The sequence below is a fragment of the Diabrotica virgifera genome, chromosome 9 (genome assembly GCF_917563875.1).
Source record: "Diabrotica virgifera virgifera chromosome 9, PGI_DIABVI_V3a".
In the NCBI taxonomy this organism is placed as follows: domain Eukaryota; kingdom Metazoa; phylum Arthropoda; class Insecta; order Coleoptera; family Chrysomelidae; genus Diabrotica; species Diabrotica virgifera.
In genome coordinates, this window is record NC_065451.1 from 41,403,987 (window position 1) to 41,427,548 (window position 23,562).

At 35.8% G+C, this 23,562-nt stretch overlaps 1 protein-coding gene across 4 annotated transcripts in view; it reads right to left on the reverse strand.

The window, feature by feature from the left end:
• Window positions 1–23,562, reverse strand: part of LOC114333741 (proton-coupled amino acid transporter-like protein pathetic) — a 576,198-nt gene that overhangs the window by 8,858 nt on the left and 543,778 nt on the right. For all 4 annotated transcript variants that reach the window (XM_050661737.1, XM_050661735.1, XM_050661738.1 and 1 more), the window contains exon 3: window positions 10,373–10,513. In XM_050661737.1, coding sequence (XP_050517694.1) covers window positions 10,373–10,513 — 141 coding nt within the window. The remainder of the gene's footprint in view (window positions 1–10,372; window positions 10,514–23,562) is intronic.

A 23,562-nucleotide genomic window follows, 5' to 3' on the forward strand; every position in this document is an offset into this window, starting at 1 on the left:
GCTGCTGTATGTGACACCCAAATATAGATAAATACACTTTAGTTACTTGTACATTACTGTGATTTCTTAGTTAGTCATTAAGAAACTCTTCTACTGAATAATATGGTCTTTTAGATAAATGAGCTTGTGTCATTTTACGGAACTTGAGAAAGGATGTTGCAGATTTGAGTTGTAAAGGGAGATGGTTGTATAGTTTTTTTGCGGAATATAGTATAGATTTCTTTACTAACTCAGAAGACGGGATCGGTAAATAGACATCAAAAGTTGAATTTCTGGTGGAGTAGTCATGATGAGGCCTTGCTGGAAAGACATGCATGTGTTTATGAATTAAGCAAACAGTTGCTAAAATTATACAAAGATGGAAGGGTTAAAATTTCGTGATCTTTAAAGTAACTTCTGCAATGGGTTGTTCTTCTGAGGCCAAACAGATATCTTATTGCTCTTTTTTGTAATTTGAAAATAACATCAAATTGGGCAGCTGTACTAGACCCCCAAAAAGGAAGACCATATCGAAGATGAGACTCGAATAAAGAAAAATATGTTATTTTAGAAGATGCTAAATTGAGTTCCTTCGAAACAGATCTTATGGCATAGCAGGCCGAGGCGAGTTTCTTACTTAACAAATCGATATGAAGGGACCATTTGAGGTTGCTGTCTAAAAGAATACCAAGAAATTTTACAGAATCAACGGTAGAGATCTGGCTGCTATTCACAAGCAGGGGTTGAAGAGCACCTTTATATGATAATGCTACCGTTTTATCCACGTTAAAGGAGAGTAAATTAGAGTCAGACCAGGTTTTTATCGTAAGAAGATCAGAAGTTATAGTTGCATGAAGAGTTGCAATAGTTGAGTTGCTCCAAGTGATACTGGTATCATCAGCAAAAAGAAAAATTTTTCCATCGATTTTTAAATTAGTGATGTCATTTATAAAGATCAGGAAAAGTAGAGGACCCAATACTGAACCTTGTGGTACTCCACATATAATGTTTTTGAGACTAGAGTCAGTATCATTTGCTCTAACCAATTGTTTCCTATTATCTAAGTAAGATTTGAACCAATTCAAAGAAATATCTCGAATTCCATAGTAATTAAGTTTGTTAATCAAAATGTTGTGATTTACACAATCAAAAGCTTTGGAATAGTCACAGAAAACATTGGCAGTATAAAGATTATTGTTTAGTGCTTGGTAAACCTCGTGAAGTACAGAAAACATGGCATCAGTTGTACATTTATTAGTTAAGAAGCCGAAATGATTTTGTGATAAAATATTGTTATCAAAGAGAAAGGACATAAGTCGGGTTTTTATGAGCCTCTCAATAATTTTGGAGAGTACCGGTAGTAGGGCAATAGGTCTATAGTTGCAGGCATTAGATTTTTCACCACCTTTATGAAGAGGAATAATAATGGCTGTCTTTAGGCACTCTGGAAATTTACCGTTTTCAAAGGAATCATTAATTAGTGACACGAGGAGTTCTAACACATTATCTGTGAGATTTGAGAAGATTTTTATGGATAGTCCATCAGTACTACAAGATGATTTGCTTTTGATACTATTGATCGTTTGGATCAATTCAGATTTATAGATTGGTCTTATAAAGAATGAATTCGAGACAATTTCTGAATTAGGGAGATAGGAAATGGGATCTTGTTGAGACTGAATAGTTGATGTTATATTTTTACTCACGTTAATGAAGTATTCGTTTAGATTTTCAGGGTTTGGAAGGGCAAATGTTTGAGCAGCGTGGGTTTTTTTAAAGCACGTTCCGACTTTGTTATTAATAAATTATTGCAAAAATAACGGTTAATAGTACGTTCACTCACGGTTTTTGCTCTAAATTTAAAAAAACCACTTGGATTGACATGAAATTTGGCATACACGTAGCTAACATGTCAAACAAAACAAGTGATATTGTGCCGATGTCTGCTTTTACCCTGGGGGTGTTTCACCCCTTTTCGGGGTGAAAAAAGAAACCTTTAAAATAAGTCCGGAAGTGGAAATACTGATTAATTTTAAGCAACTTTTGTTCTAAACAGTTTTTTCACTAAAGTCAATACTTGTCGAGTTATGTATTTGGTTTTTTTGTTGAAAGATGAACATATTCACTCGCAAATAACTCGAAAAGTATTGACTTAGTGAAAAAACTGTATAGAACAAACGTTGCTTAGAATTAATCAGTTTATCCAATTTCGGACTTATTTTAAAGGTTTCTTCTTTCACCCCCTAAACGGGGTTAAACTCACCCCCAGGGTAAAACCACACATCGGCACAATATCACTTGTTTTGTTTGACATGTTAGCTACGTGCATGCCAAATTTCATGTCATTCCAAGTGGTTTTTTAAAATTTAGAGAAAAAACCGCGAGTAAACGTACTATATACCGTTATTTTTGCAATAATTTATTAATAACAAAGTCGGAAGTAGTTTAAGCTATCACGACTAGTGACAATCGATTTAGCGTATAAAAATACTATGAAAAAGACTACAAACTTGCTGTAGATAACGCATTCGAGCTTTTCGGCGAATAAACAATTATTTTGATATTAACAAAATAAGAACACATTTTGGGTAATCGCGACTAGTCGCATTCGATTCAGCGACCAAAAATACACCAGAGAAGACCTTAACACTATCAATTTATTTACAGGGCTTCTAATAAATCCTGAAAAATACCTAATTTTACCAAAATTTGTTAACAACAATTAAACGCACCACATTTGGGCTTCTAGACCACTTCCATTGGATTCAGCGACCCAAAAAACCTATAATACCACCATCAAATCGCGGTGAACTAAAAGTGTCCACGGGACCCCCTATGTTGCGACTAGACTATATTGAGTAAATAATTTTTAGGTACAGTCCATCTAATTTACTTACCGTTGCACGTCATTATCTACGTTCGAGATCTAAGTTGAGATTGTTGCCCAATTACAAACAATTCTTGAATTCATTTTAAATCATACATCACACAATTTTTGCGGAAGTGGATTATACAGCAAAACAAATTAATATTCAATGTAAATAAATACAAACTTTAGAAATAGAAAACAATAATTAAGTTATAATCTTACGTTAAAGTGCATAATAAAAACAGTAAATATAATGAAACAAATACTTATAGTAAAGAATATAAACAAATATGAAGTGTCATCATCGCAACTGTCAAATAAATGTTACCAATTTATGCCAAAATATCACCTTTGTTCGATTATAGTTACAGTGTATTCCGAACAAATGTGCTTCGTAAAAACGCTTTATAATCCATTTATACAAATTAAATGAAAGATATTATTATGTATTTCTTTAAGTTAACATTAATAGAAATTTTTAAATATTATTTCTACGCGTATATAATAAAATATGTCTAGTGGCTGTAATGCCAGTGTACTCGGCAAAGTGATTCTAAAAAAGAACACACCTACCGCCTAAATATTTCGTGTTGGTATCATGTGACGTCACGGGCTATGACGCGGATGACGTGCAACGGTAAGTAAATTAGATGGAGTATACATACATACTAATGTAACGATTCAAATTTTTTTAATTCTACTCTTCTCCTAGAAATTAACGCACCACCTTAAAATGGGTAATTTTTGATGTCTCGAATTTCCTAAACCTGTTGTCCGATTTAAGTGATTTTTTTAATATGTTATAGCCTTATTCTTTAACAATATCGCTGTAATAATATTGTTGCTAGACAGGTAAATTTTCATTGTATACCGGGTGTACCAATCAAAGTGTGTTTTTTTTCTCAAAGTTCGCAACACCCTGTGGAATTATTTAGCATTTATAAAATACTGAAATAAGACCCAACTATAGCCTCAGGTTTTCTTAACATTTTGTTGTTTGATTCATTCGCTTATGCTAGACAATAAAAAGTTAGATACTTTAACAACTAGCTTTCCATCAATACATCCTCATTTTCTCCCCAGTTTAACAAACATGCTATGAGAAATTAACAACTGACTGTTAACAATTTAATAAATGTCAAATTGTTGATAGACAAAACAGTCAAAATGTGTCTGGTTTGTTGTGGAAATTAGTAGATTTATTATTTAAAGTTTCAATTAAGTCCGTATTTTTTTGTTCTTTGGTGGAAATGGAACGCGCTAAAAGGAATTTGGCCCGCGATGAGTGTGTTCAAGCAGTGAGCATACAAGCGAATGACTTAGATTAGCTACCATGCTATCGGCTCCTTATATTGATAACAATTTTTTGCTAATGTATGATAATGCAAGATCTCACGTTGCACGAACTCTAACCGAATATTTACAACAGGTAAATCTTCGGGCTTTGAATTGGCCACTACATAGACCAGATCTTAACCCGTTCGATCATTTGTGAGAGATAATTGGCAGAAGACTATGACAGCATTTGCCACCTCCTAGAACTTTACATGTGGTAGAAACAGTAACTCTCGAGATTTGGAATGATATTGATCAAGACCAGTGGCGGAGCGTCCTTAGGGGCCAGAGGGGCCGGGCCCCACCAAAAATATGTAATATATGTAAATTTTTAGTTACGATTCTATTATATAATATTTTATATACATATGCATTAAATAATTTATTTGCTCATGCATATAGTTTTTTCTCGTGATACAAAAATAATATATTGCACAATCACGCAACGCACTAAGTAAAAGTCTTCTCTATTAATTATTGTCACCATGCGCTGCACTAGCCGCATAGAACCGTCCGATGGGCCCGTTTACCCTGGCCCTTGCTTTAAGGCAAGCGTCCACAGACCCGCATCGTACGCATCGTACGCAACGGATTTTAGTTTGCCTTGTACAAAAACTTACGTAACTGCGTCCACTGATCCGCATCGTACGGATCGCATCATCGGTAATGCCGAACGGTTGCTTCGAGGGGCAACTTTTGCGATGCGTGCCGATGAATCATTCGAAATGCCGACCAGTGGACGTACCCCACGCAGTCTGTTCGGAATTTCGCTTGGCCCAGTGGGAGCTAATCTACGGCTAATTTGCATTTGATGATGATCTTCTTTGCAATGAAACAAGTAAACGCAGATTTAACTTTTATTTTATATATAGGTATATTCAGGTCAAAATATTACAGCCCATGATAAGTTGACTATGGGGATTAAAATATCATAAATATTACTCATTTTAAAATTATTACTCATTCAAAGTGTGTTACAAGTAGGTACAGTTTGGCCAAACTGTTTAAAAACACAGAAAGTATTTTACCGATTTCAGAAAGGCAACTTTAATTAATCTTTAAAGAAACTTTTACTGATAATAACAGCTTTGTGTATTCCTTAATTCCTTTATATCAAAATGTATAATTAGTTAGAAAATGGGTGATACTATGCGGTCTACCGTCATGTTTCTGCTATAGCTTGCGGTCTACCGAGAGAATTGATGTATAAGCTGAAATATTTAAAATGACATATGAGAGTTTTATCAGTATAGTGTCATTTTTAAATAATTTAATATCTTTGACATAGGTATGTATATCAATATAAAATACAATGTGATCACTATTTGCAAATACACTTTTTTTCATTGTTTTAAATGGTACACCCTGTATATTGCATATTAGTATTGCATTTTCTAGTAAATGTTACAGGCTTTCTTTTAATATCATGTTGTATGTACCTAGCATGTTTCGTTTTGTAGATATTTCGTTCAACATTTTACATATTTGTGGATTTTTTATTACTAAACAGATACATTCAACTATCATACTAATAAATGTAGTTAATATGCATAAATTAATTATTAAATTAAATAAACAACCAATTAATAAACAACCAATACATAAATGAACAACAAATTTTAAAGTCTACCTTAGTAATTTTTCTACCCCAGCAGGTAGTGGCATCGGCAATCTGATCGCTGCCGATACAGTGGACGCAGTATGAAAAATTAATCCGATGCGTACGATGCGTCCGATGCATACGATGCGGACCTGTGGACGCTTGCCTTTAAACAGTATTATTTCTTTGACTAGTCGTTGCAGTCACGTAGGTACCGGCTGTATTGCATTGCATGTTCTTCGCTGTCGTCAATAATCCTAGGCAGGCCGTATAAGATGTTTAGGGGCCCGTTTTGTTTGGCCCTTCTGTGTAGTTAATACGCTGTTTCGGTGTGATAACGTTAATTTAAAATGAACAAAGTAGACTATTTATTATAAAGTCCTTTTTAATCGTTAGGGATAGATGAAAAGAATGAAATTAAACGATTAGGTGTAATAAATAAATAAATGATTAAGTAATAAATAAACTAAGTCATTCGTTCTTCTTTTGCCCTTTAATTCGTCCAATTTTGAACCTAGACTTCCCCCAGTTTCCTCAATTCGTTTCTGTTTAGTTCTTCTGTTTCCAGTGCGTTCCTCCTATCTTTTTAATGTCATCTCCCCATCTCATCTAGGGTCGTCCTCTTGCTCTATTTCCTGCCCATGGTCTCCATTGTTGAATCGTGGTATTCCACCTATTGTCCGTTTGTCTGGCGTTATGACCTGCGAAGCTCCATTTTAGCCTGACTATATGTTGTCCTGCGTCTTTGACTTTTGTTTTATTTCTTACCCAGTTGTTTTGATTTTTGTCTGTATTTGACTCCTAACATTGCTCTCTCCATGGCTCTTTGTGTTTTTATTATTTTACTTGATCAATGTTTGCTTTGGTCAAGGTCCATGTTTGGCATGCCTATGTAAGAATTAGGAATATGCACTGGTCAAACACTCTTGTTTTTAAGTATTGTTGTAATTCGAACAACAACGGTCATTAATATGGAGAAAAACTTTTATAGTTATCCATAAAGTCAGGTGGCTTAACCACATAAATTAATAAGAGCATCCAAAGTAACGTTCAGTACAAAGCCTCTTCATTTGTTATGTCCTTCGATGGGGAGAGGTGGTGGTATAGCTTGAGGGTCAGATAGGTACCACTTCATTACGGAGTGTGACCGGTTTGATCTTCGGAGATGTTTCCCACTGTTTCATTGGAACGCACATATCTCTCGAGGCTGGGGTTGTATGAGTATGTGTGTGCGTATTATTGGGTCAGCTCAGTACAGTACCTGTATATATATTTTTTTGAGCCATGTTTTCATTCTTCATTTTTCTTATTGTAATTTCGTCAAATTTATATGCGGCCCAGGCCCCACCAACTGAAATTGTCACGAGCCGCCACTGATCAAGACCAAACAGCAAACTTCATTTGTGATATAAAAGTAGGTACATATCTCTTTTATTATCCAACATAAGCGAATTAAAAAAACAAAATGTTAAGAAAGTTCTAAGGCTACAATTGAGTTTTAATTTCAATATTTTATAAATGCTATAATATTCCACAGGGTATTCCTGACTTTGAGAAAAAACACAGTATGATTGTGACTCCCGGTGTACAATGACATTTACCTGTCTATCACCAACATTATTACAGCGATATTCTTAAAGAATAAGACTATAACATAATTAAAAAATCACTCAAATTGGACAACAGGGTTAGGAAATTCGAGACATCATAAATGTTCCAATTTTAAGATGCTGCCTTAATTTATTGGAGTAATACCTAGTGTATTTAATTCGGAAAGCAGTAAGCGACAAGCGACCATGTTAATGTTATAATTTGCAATTAAAAAATCTTCCAAGAAAACACTTCTAGTTCTCTTGGAATAGAATAAACAAAATATAAAAATGTTTATTTTATTTAGCTAAATTGCCTTGGGTAAACGTTTCTCTGTATATTATCTGATGTTCCGTGATGGCCTGTGATTATTTTACGCTTTCTCTTAAGAATCAAACAGGCATGTAATTTGTATGTATTTTATATTATATTGTACATTTTTATTATAATAAATTTAGATCATAATAAAATTTCATTTTCCAAACATTTATACCCAATTCCACGGCACTGAATCGGCAGATCCTTCCTTTTCCTTTTAGCGCAGAAACGGACGAACCACTCTGCAGCGCCACTCAGTGGCGCCACAAAGTGGCTTAGACAGGTGATTATGTAGCGCCAACGGTTTTGCAATGGACGCCACTAGCAGCGAGGGTCGGCGACATTGGCTAATGTTAACATTAGAATCTATTGTAGCAATTAAATTACACAATATCAAAATTTTACAAGTAGTCCTGTCGCCAGGGGGGGTACAACGGCCTCGTTAATTCAGATGGACTTACTCAAGTTTTTTTTATGTATTTTGACCCGTAGAACACGAATTTTTTGGGTAACAGTTGATCCGGATGTCGATAAGATTGTTATAGACCAAGAACTTGAGGAATCAAATAACAGCGATTTTTGGCAAAACAAAACAATATTTTGTATTTTTTGGGCCATTTTAAGTAAAAAATATTTCTACAAGTTTTTTCGTAGGATGCACAGTTTTCGAGATAAACGCGGTTGAACTTTAAAAAAATCGAAAAATTGCAATTTTTGAACCCGAATAACTTTTGATTAAAAAATAAAATAGCAAGTCTGCTTACCGCATTTGAAAGTTTAAGTCAAATTATATCGGTTTTGATTATTTGCATTGGTAAAAATTTATTTTTTTATTGTTTAACAAAGCTATAAACACGTAGGGTTTCCCGTGCTTTTACATGCGTTTTAACGCATGTAACGTAGAAATAGTCTTGATTGCACTAGTACCTATTCTACCTACTCGTTCGATTTTAAATGAGAAATCATAGAAACATCACTCACGCACTAGTTGTTTGTAGCTTTGTTTAACAATAACACAATAAATTTTTAGCAATGCAAATAATCAAAACCGACATAATTTGACTTGAACTTTCAAAGGCGCTAAGCAGAATTGCTGTTTTACTTTTTAATCAAAAGTTATTCGGGTTTAAAAATTGCAGTTTTTCGACTTTTTGAAAGTTCAACCGCGTTTATCTCGAAAACTGTGCATCCTACTAAAAAACTTGTAGAAATATTTTTTGCTTAAAATGACCCAAAAAATACAAAATATTGTTTTGTTTTGCCAAAAATCGCTGTTATTTGATTCCTCAAGTTCTTGGTCTATAACAATCTTATCGACATCCGGATCAACTGTTACCCAAAAAATTCGTGTTCTACGGGTCAAAATACATAAAAAAAACTTGGGTAAGTCCATCTGAATTAACGAGGCCGTTGTACCCCCCCTGGCGACAGGACTAAAGACAGGGAGGATAAAACGCAAGATAGCAAGTAAAGACAAATTTCTAATAAAGAATGCTTACGAGTTGCTTTAATTTTTTGGACGACCCTATATTATTTCGGTCACATTTTTGAATTTATAATAAGGTGGTGTGCTATCAACCTAAGAGCCCCTACAGACTGCAGACTTTTTATCGGCCGATAGTTTGATCGGCTTCTTAATCAGTACAGAGAGGTATGCAGGCAGATGCGCACATTACACCGATTCAGTATCGGCCGATAAAAAAGTTTGATTGGCTTCCCGATTGCCTTCAAACTAATTTGTCGGCCGACGAGACGGTTTAATCAGTGTTGGCTAACTAGAACTTGCGCACACACGACGATTGTTTATCAGCCGATAGTTCAATTCTCTCTTAGTTTTGGTGTCACGATACTCGTGCCGTGCGAATATTTTTTGAATATCATTTGCGAAAAAATGGTATCGTCAAATTCACAATCGGTAATTGTAGAAACCTGTGTGGTCCAATTAGCATGACTAGTTCATTGATGATCATGCGATAAAAAACGAAAAACTTTTTTGGGTAATCAAGTAATTTAGAATACATTGTGTAGAATTTTCCACTAAATAATCTATCACCAAGAATTCATCATCATCATCATTAATCATCATCATGTATTCCACTGTCGGAAGTAAGCCTCTCTTATGTGTATCCATTCATTTCAGTTTGTTGTTTTTCCCTCCATTTATGACCAGCCATTTACTTGATGTCATCAGTCTACTTTGTTTGAGGTCTGCCTTTACTTCTTTTGCTTGCCCTTGGTGGCCATTCAACAATTCGCTTCGTCCGACGGTTGTCTTCCATTCTTTCTATGTTTCCTGTCCAGTTTTATTTTAACATGGCAATCTTCTGGATTACATCTGTTACTTTTGATCGCCTTCTTATTTCTTCCACTGTGAGTTGGATGCACTCAATATTCTCAGAATCTCTTCTTGGTTTTCCTCATCCGTTGTATAAGAGCGATAATAACATTTCTGGATAATTTTGGCATTGTGCGACCACACTTCAAGAGTCAAATACGAAAAGTACTAAATCGTTCTGAAAATAATCAGTCGGCTATTGCTAGTCTGCGCACTCTTCACCAACCCGACTGTTTAGTTGGCTCGGTATGCTCACCAACAGCCCAACCCGACTAAACTATTGGCCAATAAAAAGTCTGCAATATGCGGGGGCCCTAAGGAAAACAGAATATAAAAGACTACTTACGATGTTGGATGCGGCAGATTGGCCCTGTGTTGAAACGGATCATAGTCTCCGACTTCTGGATCAGCCTTCCTGGTGTCCACCAAAGGTACAGTGGACCCATTTGCAGATTGTGTAGGAACTTGGTTTTGGTCACACTTAAAACTGTAAATAAAGTGAATTAGTATCTGGACCGGACTTGAACATCTGTTAATGGATCTGTTTGGTGAAAATGTGAACGTGTTAGTTTATGCTGAGGCCACGCTAACGTTAACGTTTACGTTTAACGTTCATTATCGTATTAATTTATACACCAAAAATGATGGATTAAACTGCGCATTAAAGTGACGTAGTCAGTAGAAAACGGGTTTTTTAATCAAATAATTTCAAGATGGAAGTCGAAGCAGCTATGCTGTTATATTTTATCAGTGTTAACTATTATTTTATGAACTTATTATTTTATAAATGGATCAAGCAAAAATCAAGACTCAAAAGAAGATGGTGGATAATAAAAATGCACAGAAAACGATTTTTTATATTTATTTAAATGAGTGGTATAGTAGTATCCCACAAGAGTGTCTTTTTTCTTTTTTAAATCTTCTACCGTCGCTGAAAAAGAGAATGACTGCACAATTGGACGCCAAACATCACCACGAACACCACGATTTTTGTCGGGGATCCCATAAAAAGTTTCTGTTTCAAACACTGTTAAAAATTCGATTATTTTTTTATTACTGTACGATAACCTGTACATATAGTCCGTCCGCTATAACTTTTCCCATGTGGTACGATTCATTTTCAATCAAATTAAGTCAAAACATAAAGTGAAACGTACGCCGATGTGTGTAGTATATAGTATACAGCAGCGGTGCTCAAACAGTCGATCGCGATCGACCGGTCGATCGCTAAAGTTTTTGAAGTCGATTGCGATTCACGGAAAAAATACAAATGAAAAAGATGTGGACACTAATTTACTTCTGCATACATATGTGAGGTGGTTGAAATAATTAGTCCCGAAATCATTTCTTTTCTAGAAGAACGAGGGGAAAATTTACTTCAAAACAAAAAGCTCAGTGATCTGGCTTTCGTATCAGATTTAGCAAATCATTTGAACCTCCTTAATTTGGAACTACAGGGTAAAAATAACAATTATCGATATGATGAGCGCAGTAGGTACATTCCTTTGTCAATAAATTGTTATTATTGATTAATCAAATGAACAGAAAGGATTTAAACAACTTTCTATCCTTGAAAAAAGGTTAACCGCCCAATTATATTTATTATGAGACGAAGATGCAAGTAGTTCATGGCGAGTTTGAAAGACGCTTGGCTCATTTTAAGAAACTGACAGATATTGTTACATTCATTTCTAATCCATTTGCTTGTGAAAAGAAGACGTGGAAAAAATTGCCACTGAAATATTAATTACTTTCAATATGGAGATCATTTCCGTCCAAAATGAGGCACTGAAAATAATTTCGGATACTTATATACACCTTAAGTCCAGAGCGGCTGATAAGAGATTTTGGTCTTTCATACGGTATAACAAATATCCATCTTTGAGGCAAATAGCTCTGAAGCTCATAGCATTCTTTGGATCAACGTACTTGTGTGAGTCTGCATTTTCCCAAATGAAGGTAGCATGCATCAACATCCAAATAAAATTAGGATGAAAAACATGACTTTAATTACAACTCTTCCTACAACTGTAACTACAATGATCCCCTTGAGAAATCTTTAATAATGATATATAAGCTATTTTTTCAAAATCTTGAGTATTTTTATGTTATGTCTTATCTTTAATCAAAGACCAAAACTCTACTTATATCCAAGACACCGAGAGAAATCCATATAAACCTAGACGGAAATTTAGTAGAACAAGTGGAGGATTTTGAATATTTAGGAACTATAATAGATGGAAAAGGAAAAATGCAAAAAGAGCTGAACAACAGAATTGCTAAAATATCTCGACTATATCACTCCCTGAATTCAGGTTTCATTAGCAAAAGAGAAATTAGCAAGAAGACAAAAGTGTCAGTATATAAGACAATATACCTCCCTACTTTGCTATATGGAAGTGAAACATGGACGCTAAATGAACGGTTGAAGAGCAAGATACAATCTTCCGAAATGAAGTATTTACGAAGAGTAGGAGTTACGCTAATGGACAAGGTAAAAAATAAAACGATAAGAAACAACCTAGATGTTGAGAGTGCCAACAAAGCCATAGAAAGATCACAACTAAGATGGTTTGGTCACTTAAATAGGTTAGATCCACATAGGCAAGTCAAGGTAGTTTGGGAAGCAAAGGGAAGTGGTACAATACAAGAAGAAGAGGAAGACCGTGTCAACAATGGAACGATGCTGTGGGAAAATCACTACAAAGCAGAAACCTCACATGGGAGGAAGCCAAGAGAAGGACACCCAACAGAAAACTTTGGAGAGAGATGATTAGGAAGTAAAAACAGATTTCTCGACACCTCACGGTAGAAGAGAACCGGATTATATATAATTACAACTCTCTGAAGTTACAACTTTTTATCAAATAGAAATGCGCAACAAAGTTTTTTATTTTTAAAACTGTTGTGTTTTACTAGCAGTCGATCGCTGGACGCTTGCAGTTTATGTGGTAGATCCCACACAGTATAAGTCTGAGCACCACTGGTATACAGTATACAAAATGTATATACACATCGACGTTTGTTTCAATTTATGTTTTGACTTAATTTGATTGAAAATGAATCGTACGCATGGGAAAAGTTATAGCGGACGAACTATATGTGAGATTGTAAAATACAATCTCTAGATTTTATTGTGGACTGTAATTAGTGTACGATTGTTATGTTCAGGTTCACGTGGGAGTATAAAGTATAAGGTTTTATATAGACAATATTAATATGTATATAAAGTCTTACCAAACTGTGAACGTTGTAGATCACTAGAGCCGTGGTCACACACGAATTGATTGTTTCCGTACCACGATTTGCAAAATCAAGTATGGCGTCACTCCCGAATTACTGTTCGTCACGTAACGTAACACGTATTGCTGTGGATCCAGCGGAAGATCTTAGAGGAGAGAGAGAATTCTTTCTGTCCTGAATCCAAAATTGTCTGTCTGTATGGGTAAGGGTACAATTAGGAGGGGATGAAATGTACTATTGAACAGTGCTGGCTTGAAATTTATTTAAATTAAGGGTTGTAATCAGAGATTTAATGCAGTAAAAAATATAAGAATATTTTTTGCATGTGAAAATTGAACAATTACAGCACTCCATTTTCGCAGTATGTATTGCACAAAACAAATTACACTGCTGCACTGCAAGCTAGAACTTGTTGCGTATAACTAAAACAGCGCTAGTGTAGCCAAAACAACGCGACAAGTGACGGAGTAACCCCCTTCATCGCCGAAAGAAACCGCCACTCGAGCTATCGCCTAAAACGCTCACTATACTACTCGCGAACTCGATCGAGGTTCAGCAAGTACGAGAGTGTAGACAGGCACTTCGTGCGAAATCATTTCGCTTCGGCCTACTTCCATTCTCTGGCGGTTTTTGGACCGAGTCAAAGGGATCGAAGTAGGTATCGCACCGCGTGAATATGTTCCTCGCGAAGTTGAACGAGTGTGTAGTGACGGTACTTCGGATTTCGGTCAACTTTCCCGAAGTAACTTCGCAGAGTGTGGTGCTCGCTTAACGTTTAACGTGATTAATAATGCCAATAACAAATTAGCGCGCTAAGTCGTGGCTATACCTCTCTTTAATGTCAAATAATGCGATAATTAACGGCATTAGACGTTAGTGTGGCCCCAGCATAAAAAATATGGTTATGACTCAACGGCGAATTCGGAACGAGGAGGATGAGAATGAATCCTATAGATGTGGGATTCGATGAAAGGGTTATTTATAGATTTCCAACGGATTTAGTAAGAGACCATGTCGGCCTGCTGGAATTCTGTTAAGTGGCTATTGAGACTATTTTTAAAATTCTTATGAGGTCACTATTTGCTTCGATGAATAAGCATGACATAAACTTGCATTTTGTATGTTCTTTTTTTAAATTTTGTCAGTGCATAGTTGTTTTAATGGGGAGAGAGTAAACATTTACAAACAAAAAGACGTGTATTTATAAATATGATCGCGTCACCATAGAATCAAAATTTTGACATTATTTGGCAAATGATACTTTATCTTGTTTACCAGCAACAGGTGTTTTGAATTTTTTGTTAAGTATATGTATTTACGATAAGTTTCACATAAATTCAGATCGCTATTCGTTACTGTTTTCAAATCGTGTTAGTATGACTCCCAAAAATAATGCAAAAGTTGTGGCATTACATAAAGATGGTCGTAGTATACGTTACATTGTAAATCATTTGAATATTGCTGAAAGTATCATCCATGATGGTCTTACAAAGTATCGACACACTGGGGAATACACTAGAATACTAGAAGACCAGGATCAGGCTGAAAAAGTGCAGATATCAGCATTAACAGTTTTTTTAAGATTTCCGTATTACGGAACCGCTCTTACATTAGAAGCTCAACGAACTCATATTTCTGCACGAACTATAAGATGACTCCTACATGAATGTGGTTTACGTTTTCTTAAACTAGTAGCATGCCCATCAAGCATCAATTAACAGCAGCTCATCAAGCTAACAGGATGAGATTTACGAATGATGACAGAGAGACTGGACTGTTTAGCAATGTGTTTTAATGTCTTCTGGAGAGTCCCGTTTTTGCATCTCCAAACGCGAACGTGTATGGAGGAACCCTGGAGAACGATTTGTACCTTGCTGTATTTCACCTAGAACGCCGTTTGGTGGCGGAGATGGTAGGAGCGCCTATTTCTTTCAACGGACGCACCGAATTAATTTTCATCGAACATGGAACTCATAACAGCAGATAGATACATACGACAGTGTCTGGAGAACAATGTTGTCCCCTACGCCCCTTTAGTTGGAGATAATTTCTTATTTATACAGGATAATGAGCATCCATACAGGATAATGGACATACCATTAAAATCGGCAAAGAAAACCAAATAGCCGAAATAAAAAGACGCATACAATTGTCTTGGGTAGCTTTCGGCAAGTTAAGCTTTATCTTGAAGAATAGAGATATACCAATGTGTCTAAAACGAAGAGTTTATGACAAATGTATCTTGCCTGTAACTACATATGGACTGGAGACCATGGCCTTTACAAAGAAAACCTTAGAGCAGCTCAGTACAACTCAAAGAGCGATGGAGAGGGCCATGCTAGGGATTAGTTTGAGAGACAAAATTCGAAATATCGACATTCGTGAAAGAACAAAGATTACTGATGTCGCAGAACGTATAGCAAGGCTCAAGTGGCAATGGGTCGGACATGTTGCCCGAGGTAATCCCGAAAAATGGACACAGAGACTAACAAACTGGAGACCAAGAGAGAACAGGCGATTAGTAGGCAGACCGCAGAAGAGGTGGGCAGATGATATCAAACAAGTCGCGGGCAAACAGTGGATGAGAATTGCCAAGAGTAGAAATCGATGGAAGCAAATGGAAGAGGCCTATGTCCAGCAGTGGACGAACACAGGCTGAAGAAGAAGAAGAAGAATGAGCATCCACATACTACGCGAATCGTCATGGAGTACCTAAATAACGGTCGGCATTTCCGTTTTGGATTGGCCCGCTTGTAGTCCCGACATGAATCTATGAGAACAGTTATGGGACATTTTAGTCAAATTAGACATTAGACATGTCATATTAGACATTTAGGAAATAAGATTAAAAAGAGGCAACCATTGCCAGAAACAATTCAGAGCTGAAAATAGCGTTGAATGAAGAATAGGAACATATACCGCAAGAGCAGATCCAGAAACTTATTGGAAGTATGCCTAGGCGTGGGTAGCTTCCATGACAATTTGCCGATATCGTTCTCGATCTTGTGCGGCATGTAATAGTTGATCTGCTGATAAGCCAGTCCACTGATGAAGGTATCGGAGCCATGAATATTTCTTCCTACCAATTCCTCTTTTTCCGTCGATTTTTCCATTGATTATTAACTGCAGCATCCTGTACCTGCTACCTCTCATTATATTATATAGGGGCAGGCAATACCCGATACTAAACCTAAAGAACAGCTAACTCTGAACAATTAAAACCACATACAGCCAACAATGTTATTTTTTTACGTTACTGATTACTTTATTTTGGATTACTGATTTTTCCTATTATTATTTTTTAGTGTTTAAATTTTTGAACCACTTAACACCTACAGATTAAAAAAACGTACAAAAGGCAAGTGAGTGTATGTATTCGCTAAATGTGTGCTTCTTGTTGTTTAAATACTTATCACTAAAAGATTTTTTTAATGAAAGGAGTTAAAAATATTATCTAAAATTAAAAAAAAAGTAAATTCAAATTAGTAATTTACCTTGTTTATCTAATTGTAATATTTCTAACAGATATAAACTCGATCTTGTGGTTTCCCTAATTACCACAGATCCGTATATGAAGTATCACCATCCCATCTCAACTACTAACTACATTGTACTTCAAATAATACAAGAAGCCATTGGCGGATCTAGACATTTGTCTTGGGGGAAGGGGGACTTCTAATGAAGCATTAACCAAAAGACATAAAAAATATGAATTCAAACTACATAAAAGACATAATAAATAATAACATATATGCAATATGCATTAAGTTTCCTGACTAGCTTGTTTATTGGGTTGAATTTGTATATCTATGGTATAAGTTTCATATCAGCTAGCATATTCTTATGTTTCAACAATTTTTTCTTTAATTCTGGACCTTGTTGATATTCCCCCTAGATCCGCCACTGGAAGAAGCCAGCTTTACGGTAACAGAATTCAAACAGGCATATTTGGAACGGTCAGTGGACGATTGCGCCGATGGTACCTACTATAATACGGTCTCGATAAAGGGTCCTTTAAGCTATGGGCACGATTGCTCCTGCGGCAGATTTACACCTCACAGCACGATAATTATTACTTACAGCTTTGATCTAATTAATTAAGTGTATATAGCTCAAAGACTGGTAAAAAAGTTTTATACTTAATTCCTTAGTAGATTTAAGTCCATATAAGTCTGTGAGTGTAAGGGTATATTCTTAAAATAAATTCTTTTATTTTACTTCCATTCTTAATTATATAACCTAACCTATTTCGTCTATTAATGCATTACAATGCAGCTGTACAGTCGCACAATATATTAAGATATTTCGTCGCCATGGGAGGCAGCGCAATCATACCATGGATCAAGGACCATCTTAGTTCGGCGCAATTGTGCCCTCAGCTGAACACACCTCAGGTTAATCGGCGCAATCATCTCATAATGTTTGGAACATTTATGTTTATATATTGTAGGAAGTAATCTGCTCGTCAAAAGTTGTGGTTATTTGAACAAAATTAATTTTCATATTTAAACGAGGAACAATTTATTTTGAAATAATTTAATATCACTATATATCTACCTCCTTCCCACCCCAACATAAGACAAAGACGTGGAAGTAGATACGTATTACGCAGAACTTTACCTGGACATACTGAATTGAAGGGAACGAAAAAGCAGACATACTTGCCAGGGGATAGACATAGAAATCTTTAATAGTGAAAGATGGCTCAAGGTTGATTGCTCTAACAGAGCGCTTCTCTACTACCAGCTATATTGCAAATTAATGATTTGCAAAACATGGAAGACTAATCGTATGTTTTCATTTAGGCCACACTGGGTGCCACCTCTTACTCCTGACGTAACCGTTTTGAATGGTGCAGATAACGACTGCCTTGGAACCAGGAATAGAATCGTTTTTAGTGATGAATCTCGATTCTATTTTGAGATGCATGATGGCCGAGTCAGGGTCAGAAGACGACGTGGTGAAAGAAGAAATTCAGTTTTTGTGTGTAGTGTACCGCACTGCTGAAGTTATGGTGTGGGTGCCATCGCTTATGGTTCAAGGTCACCTCTAATCTTTGTGAGAGGAACATGTCAGCTCAGCAATACATAGAAGAAATTCTATAACATCATCACATATCCTATCTTCAGACGCTCTAATATACAATTTTTCAGCAAGGTGACGCAAGGTCACATATTGCGAGAGCCATAATGGACTTCTTTGAGCAGGCTGGCCCCCAAGATCCCCAGTTTTATCCCCACTTGAATATATGGGGTAGACGATAATTTAAAGCATTCCTCCTCAAACTTTGGGAGCACTTCAGGAGGAGTTCATTAGGGCATGGAACGAGATACCCTAGGAGGATATTCACCATTTAATCAGAAGAAATGCACAACCAGGCGCATCCAAGAGTTTTTTGACCATCGAGAAGCATCAACACATTATTGATTAATTTTGGTTTAACAATAAACATAAGAAAGAAAACAAAAACCATGGATATCAGTAAGATGGGCAAAGTCATCACAAGGATCCCTAAAATAATGAAGATATTGAGCAAGTGGACAAAGGGAAATACTTGGGAGTCTGGATTACGGAAGATCTAAATCCGAAATCAGAAATTCGATCAAGAATAGAGCAATCAAGAGCAGCTTTTTTTGAAGATGAGGAAATTTCTGAGTAGTCAAAGACTCAATCTGCAAATCCGATATCGGATGGTAAAATGTTATGTCCACTCTATTCTTCTTCATGGTGTCGAAGCCTGGACTGTTGACTTAATGAGAAAGCTGGAAATTTTTAAGATGTGGCTTTTTAGGAGAATCTGGAAAATACCATGGATCGATCATATTACGAACGAAATGGTGTTACACAGAATGAGAAGAGACAGAGAACTTGTGCCAACCATGAAAAGGCGAAGGACAGAATATTTGGTGCACATAACTTAGAAATGATAAGTACGAGTTGTTGCAACTCATTATGAAGTTCAAAATCGAAGGACAAATGAGTCTTGGTAGACGACAAATATGCTGGCTGAAGAACATTCGTGACTGGACCAGGTTAAACACATAGACGCTTTTAAGAAAAGCAGAAGATAGAGACGAATTCGCAATGTTTATAGCCAACCTTCATTAGTGGAGTTGGCACTAAAAGAAGAAGAAGTATAATTCATAAACAAACTGAACACTTGACAATGCATATGTTTTAAATTGTTGTTAACAAAATCGTACTAATATTTTGTTGTGAATACACCTTTACTGAGTTCCTTTACCTGTATCTGATCTAAAAATAATACAAAAAAAATATGGAAATTGTTGTATTTGTTTTATTTAAGTAATATTGTTGTATTTTGATTAGCACAGATATATTTTATTATTAGCATTATCCTTAACTTTTGACAGGCAGATTACTCTCGTCTTAACAATCAGAATATATTTGGAACATAAATCTTTACATCCAATGTTACAACAAACCCATAAATATTGGAAATTCATAAACCGTCTTGTAAATCTATAAATACCCTTTTTAATAAAAATGGAATGGGTCTTCGCGGGGGGTGTGAAGTTAGATGGACGTGAGAATGGATGAAATGTAATAAAAAATAAAATAAAAATAAGTAATTACTTTCAACTCAATTGTAGGAAGGAACAAAATTTTCTGTGTCTATTTGTCTCTATTTTGAACAAAAGATGTACATTTTGGAGTATCTGGAAGATTCACCACTTTCAATACATTGTTTTTAATTTACATACCAAGAAGACTTTTTCGAGATCTAGAGAAATAATCAAAAAATTATTTAAAGCTAAAATCGACAACTTCGTTCTTCTGGACCAATTTCTACGCTTACTATGATGGTGCTATTATCTGAAAATCATTCAATATCCATGGTGGGGTCAATTTATTTTCCGATATTTTTGGTAGTAAATTTGTCCATGGGGTAGTAAGTAGTTGGTTGAATATCTAAATCTGAATAAGTTGTTAAACATATAGTGCATAGAATGTTCGTTAGAATTATTACTTGCGTCGAATTTTAATCCTTTCGGCAATGACTGTACAGTTTGTTTGTTTTATTTTTTTTATGATGTTATGTTTATGACACAGATATATTTTTTAACATATTCCAACAATCTCTTTTTGTAGCGTCATTCCACGTGACTCACTAATTTATTTATTGTGGTGACAGTATCTTATTCTTTTCAGTACATTTTCTGTACACTAATTCCATGATATATCATCACACAAATTGTATTTGTTGTAGAGACCGTTGCACTGTTTACAACGGTCTCTTTACTCAAAACCCAACCGACATGACACTAGTGGCCAGAATTTTGGAAACTTTACAAAAATTATTGTTTTTCCAGCAACACTCGTCTCATGATCGTCATTTATAGAGTTATCAATACAACAACATTTACTGTATTTTATTGTTTTATATTATTTATGCTTCCAGTTCCAGTATTGCAAAAACTGCCCTAGAGTGGAATCCCCAAGGAAAAAGAAAAAGAGGTCGCCCAGCACAAACTTGGAGAAGATCCATCATGGACGAGATAAGAAGTCAAGGAAAGTCTTGGAATGAGGTGAAGGCCCTAGCGCAAAATAGAACCCGATGGCGCGTTTTCACTGAAGCTCTATGCTCCACTTAGGAGTTCAAGAACATTATATATATATATATATATATATATATATATATATATATATATATATATATATATATATATATATATATATATACAATATATATACAAGAGAAAACTTGAAGCAACAGAAATGGATTTCTGGAGGCGCTCAGCAGGAAAATCAAGATTAGAAAGGGTAACCAACAACAGAATTAGGGAAATAATGAATGTGAAACACACAATAGTAGATGACATTAGTACCAAACAGCTTAGATGGTATGGACACGTACAAAGAATGTCCGAAGAACGACTCCCGAAACAAATCCTAACGTGGACCCCTCATGGTAGACGAAAAAGAGGAAGACCCCGCCTGAGTTGGAGAGAAGGCATAAATCGAGAAATGAGAGAAAGAGAATTGGATGAAGACCTTTGGATGGACCGAAGTGAATGGCGACTAGGCATCGGAAGACGTAGGAGAACGTTTTAAAACCGATATATATATATATATATATATATATATATATATATATATATACAGTGCTGTTTTTGTGACGGTACGCGCCGGTACGCCGTACCGGCACCTCTTGGGACAAAAAATAAAAAAATCAACAAAATTATAGACAAATGCCTGAATTTTTCCCTTGTTCCCAAATAACTTTAAAACGCCATTATTGAGGATACATTTAAAAAGTTTTGCCGGGGGTGGAACCCCCTTATGAACAATCCCCAGACCCCCAGGAACATTGCGTACCGGAACCATTGCGTACCGGAACCTTATATTGTTACAAAAACAGCACTGTATATATATATATATATATATATATATATATATATATATATATATATATATATATATTATTTATGCTTAATGTTTTATGCTCAACAATGCATCTTCGAGCAGTATGGAGCGCTCTGTCATAAGGCCAACAGTACCATGGAATGGTACAGGAACCATGACGTTACTGTCCTCCCTTGGCTCGGGAGTAGTCCCGATCTAAATCCAATAGAAAATCTATGGCCAAGGTTGAAATTGTTATAGTATCAAGGCTGAAATTGTTATTAGTATTACGTCAAAATCCAAGTAACAAGAGAGAATTGATAGAAGGCATTATTCCGAACTGGTTTAGAGTTATTAAACCAGAAAATCTGGCTAGGCTCGTGAACTCCATGCTTCTCATAATCGAGTCGAAAAACAAAGGTTATCCCACCAAATATTAATACATAATTGTCTTCATAATAATTGTCTTCAAATCTATCTACTAATACCTACCGGCTGTTGTTTTATTTATTTTAAATTTTTAGAGGGTTTTCCTCTTAAAATAGACATTAATCATTCAATCTTTGCTTGTCCACTGATAGACATAGATCTCCCTCATAATTTTCCATCTGTTTCGATCTTGTGTCACTTGCATCCAATTCCTGACAATATTTTAGATCACCAGTCCAATGTGTTGGTGGACGACCTCTGCTTTGGTAAGCATCATCTCTTGGTCTCCATTTCAGTATCTGCCTTATCCATCAAATAGACATTAAACATGCATAAAAACCTACAACTATGCAATAAAATTATAGATAATCTTGTAAATAATATGTGTATTTAGAAATAGAGATATGCTGCTAACAAAACTAAAATTTTCGTTAAGTTTCCAGAATTTTGACAACTAGTGTATTATTCTCATAAATGATTAAAATTTACCAGAGCAACTCTTGTCGTAGCTATTACCTCATATAGTATTCCAGTTTCCGTTTGTTTTGGCCATTACAGTTTTTTTTTCTAACCGAGTTGTATCGTTAATATGCGCACTACCGTATTTTATTTTCAGCATGGAAAAAATGAGGTGCTTAAAAGCAAAACGGGTTAAATCCACTTTTTGTCGAAAATTAGATATTGAGCTTAACTAGTTCCTCAGAGTCCATCTGTAGGTACAACACTGTATTTGCCGTCAAAACGAATTAATTTCTACACATTTTAGTCAACTACAGTTATCAGGAAGCAAAACAGATAAACTTCCACCCAACACCAACTGCTGCTATGGAGTTGCTCATTGGCATCACTCCTCTAGACATTTATATCAAAGATGTGGCGCTGATGACGATGATGCGATTTCGCTCAGCGGGTAAAAACCTTAATGTAGAAAAAGGACAAGTGACACGTCGTTTCTGGCGGGGTGAAATGGAGGCACTACCCCTGCTACATGCCGGACATGGAGGCGACTTAATTAAACTTATGTTTATCTTCGACAAACCTTACAAAATCGAAACAAGACAACATAGGGAGTTCTTCTTCTTAGGGTGCCTGTCCGTTCCGAACGTTGGCGATCATTCTGGCTATGATGACTCTGTTAGTAGCTATACGGAATAGTTGTGTTGAGGTCTTTCTATACCATGCTCTCAGGTTAGCAAGCCAGGATATTCTTCTTCGTCCTGGAGCCCTTTTTCCTTCAATTTTACCTTGTAAAATGCACTGGAGCAGCCCAGTATCTGCCTTGACTTCTCATTATATGCCCCAAGTACTGCAGCTTACGGCCCTTCACGATGTTGACTAAATCTGCGGTTGTGTTCATCCTCCGTAGTACTTCTTCATTGGTGACTTTGTCTGTCCATGGTATCTTCAGGATCCTTCTGTACAACCATAGCTCAAAAGCCTGAAGTTTCGATAGAGTTTCCGCCTTCAATGTCCACGTTTCTACTCCGTATAGAAGCA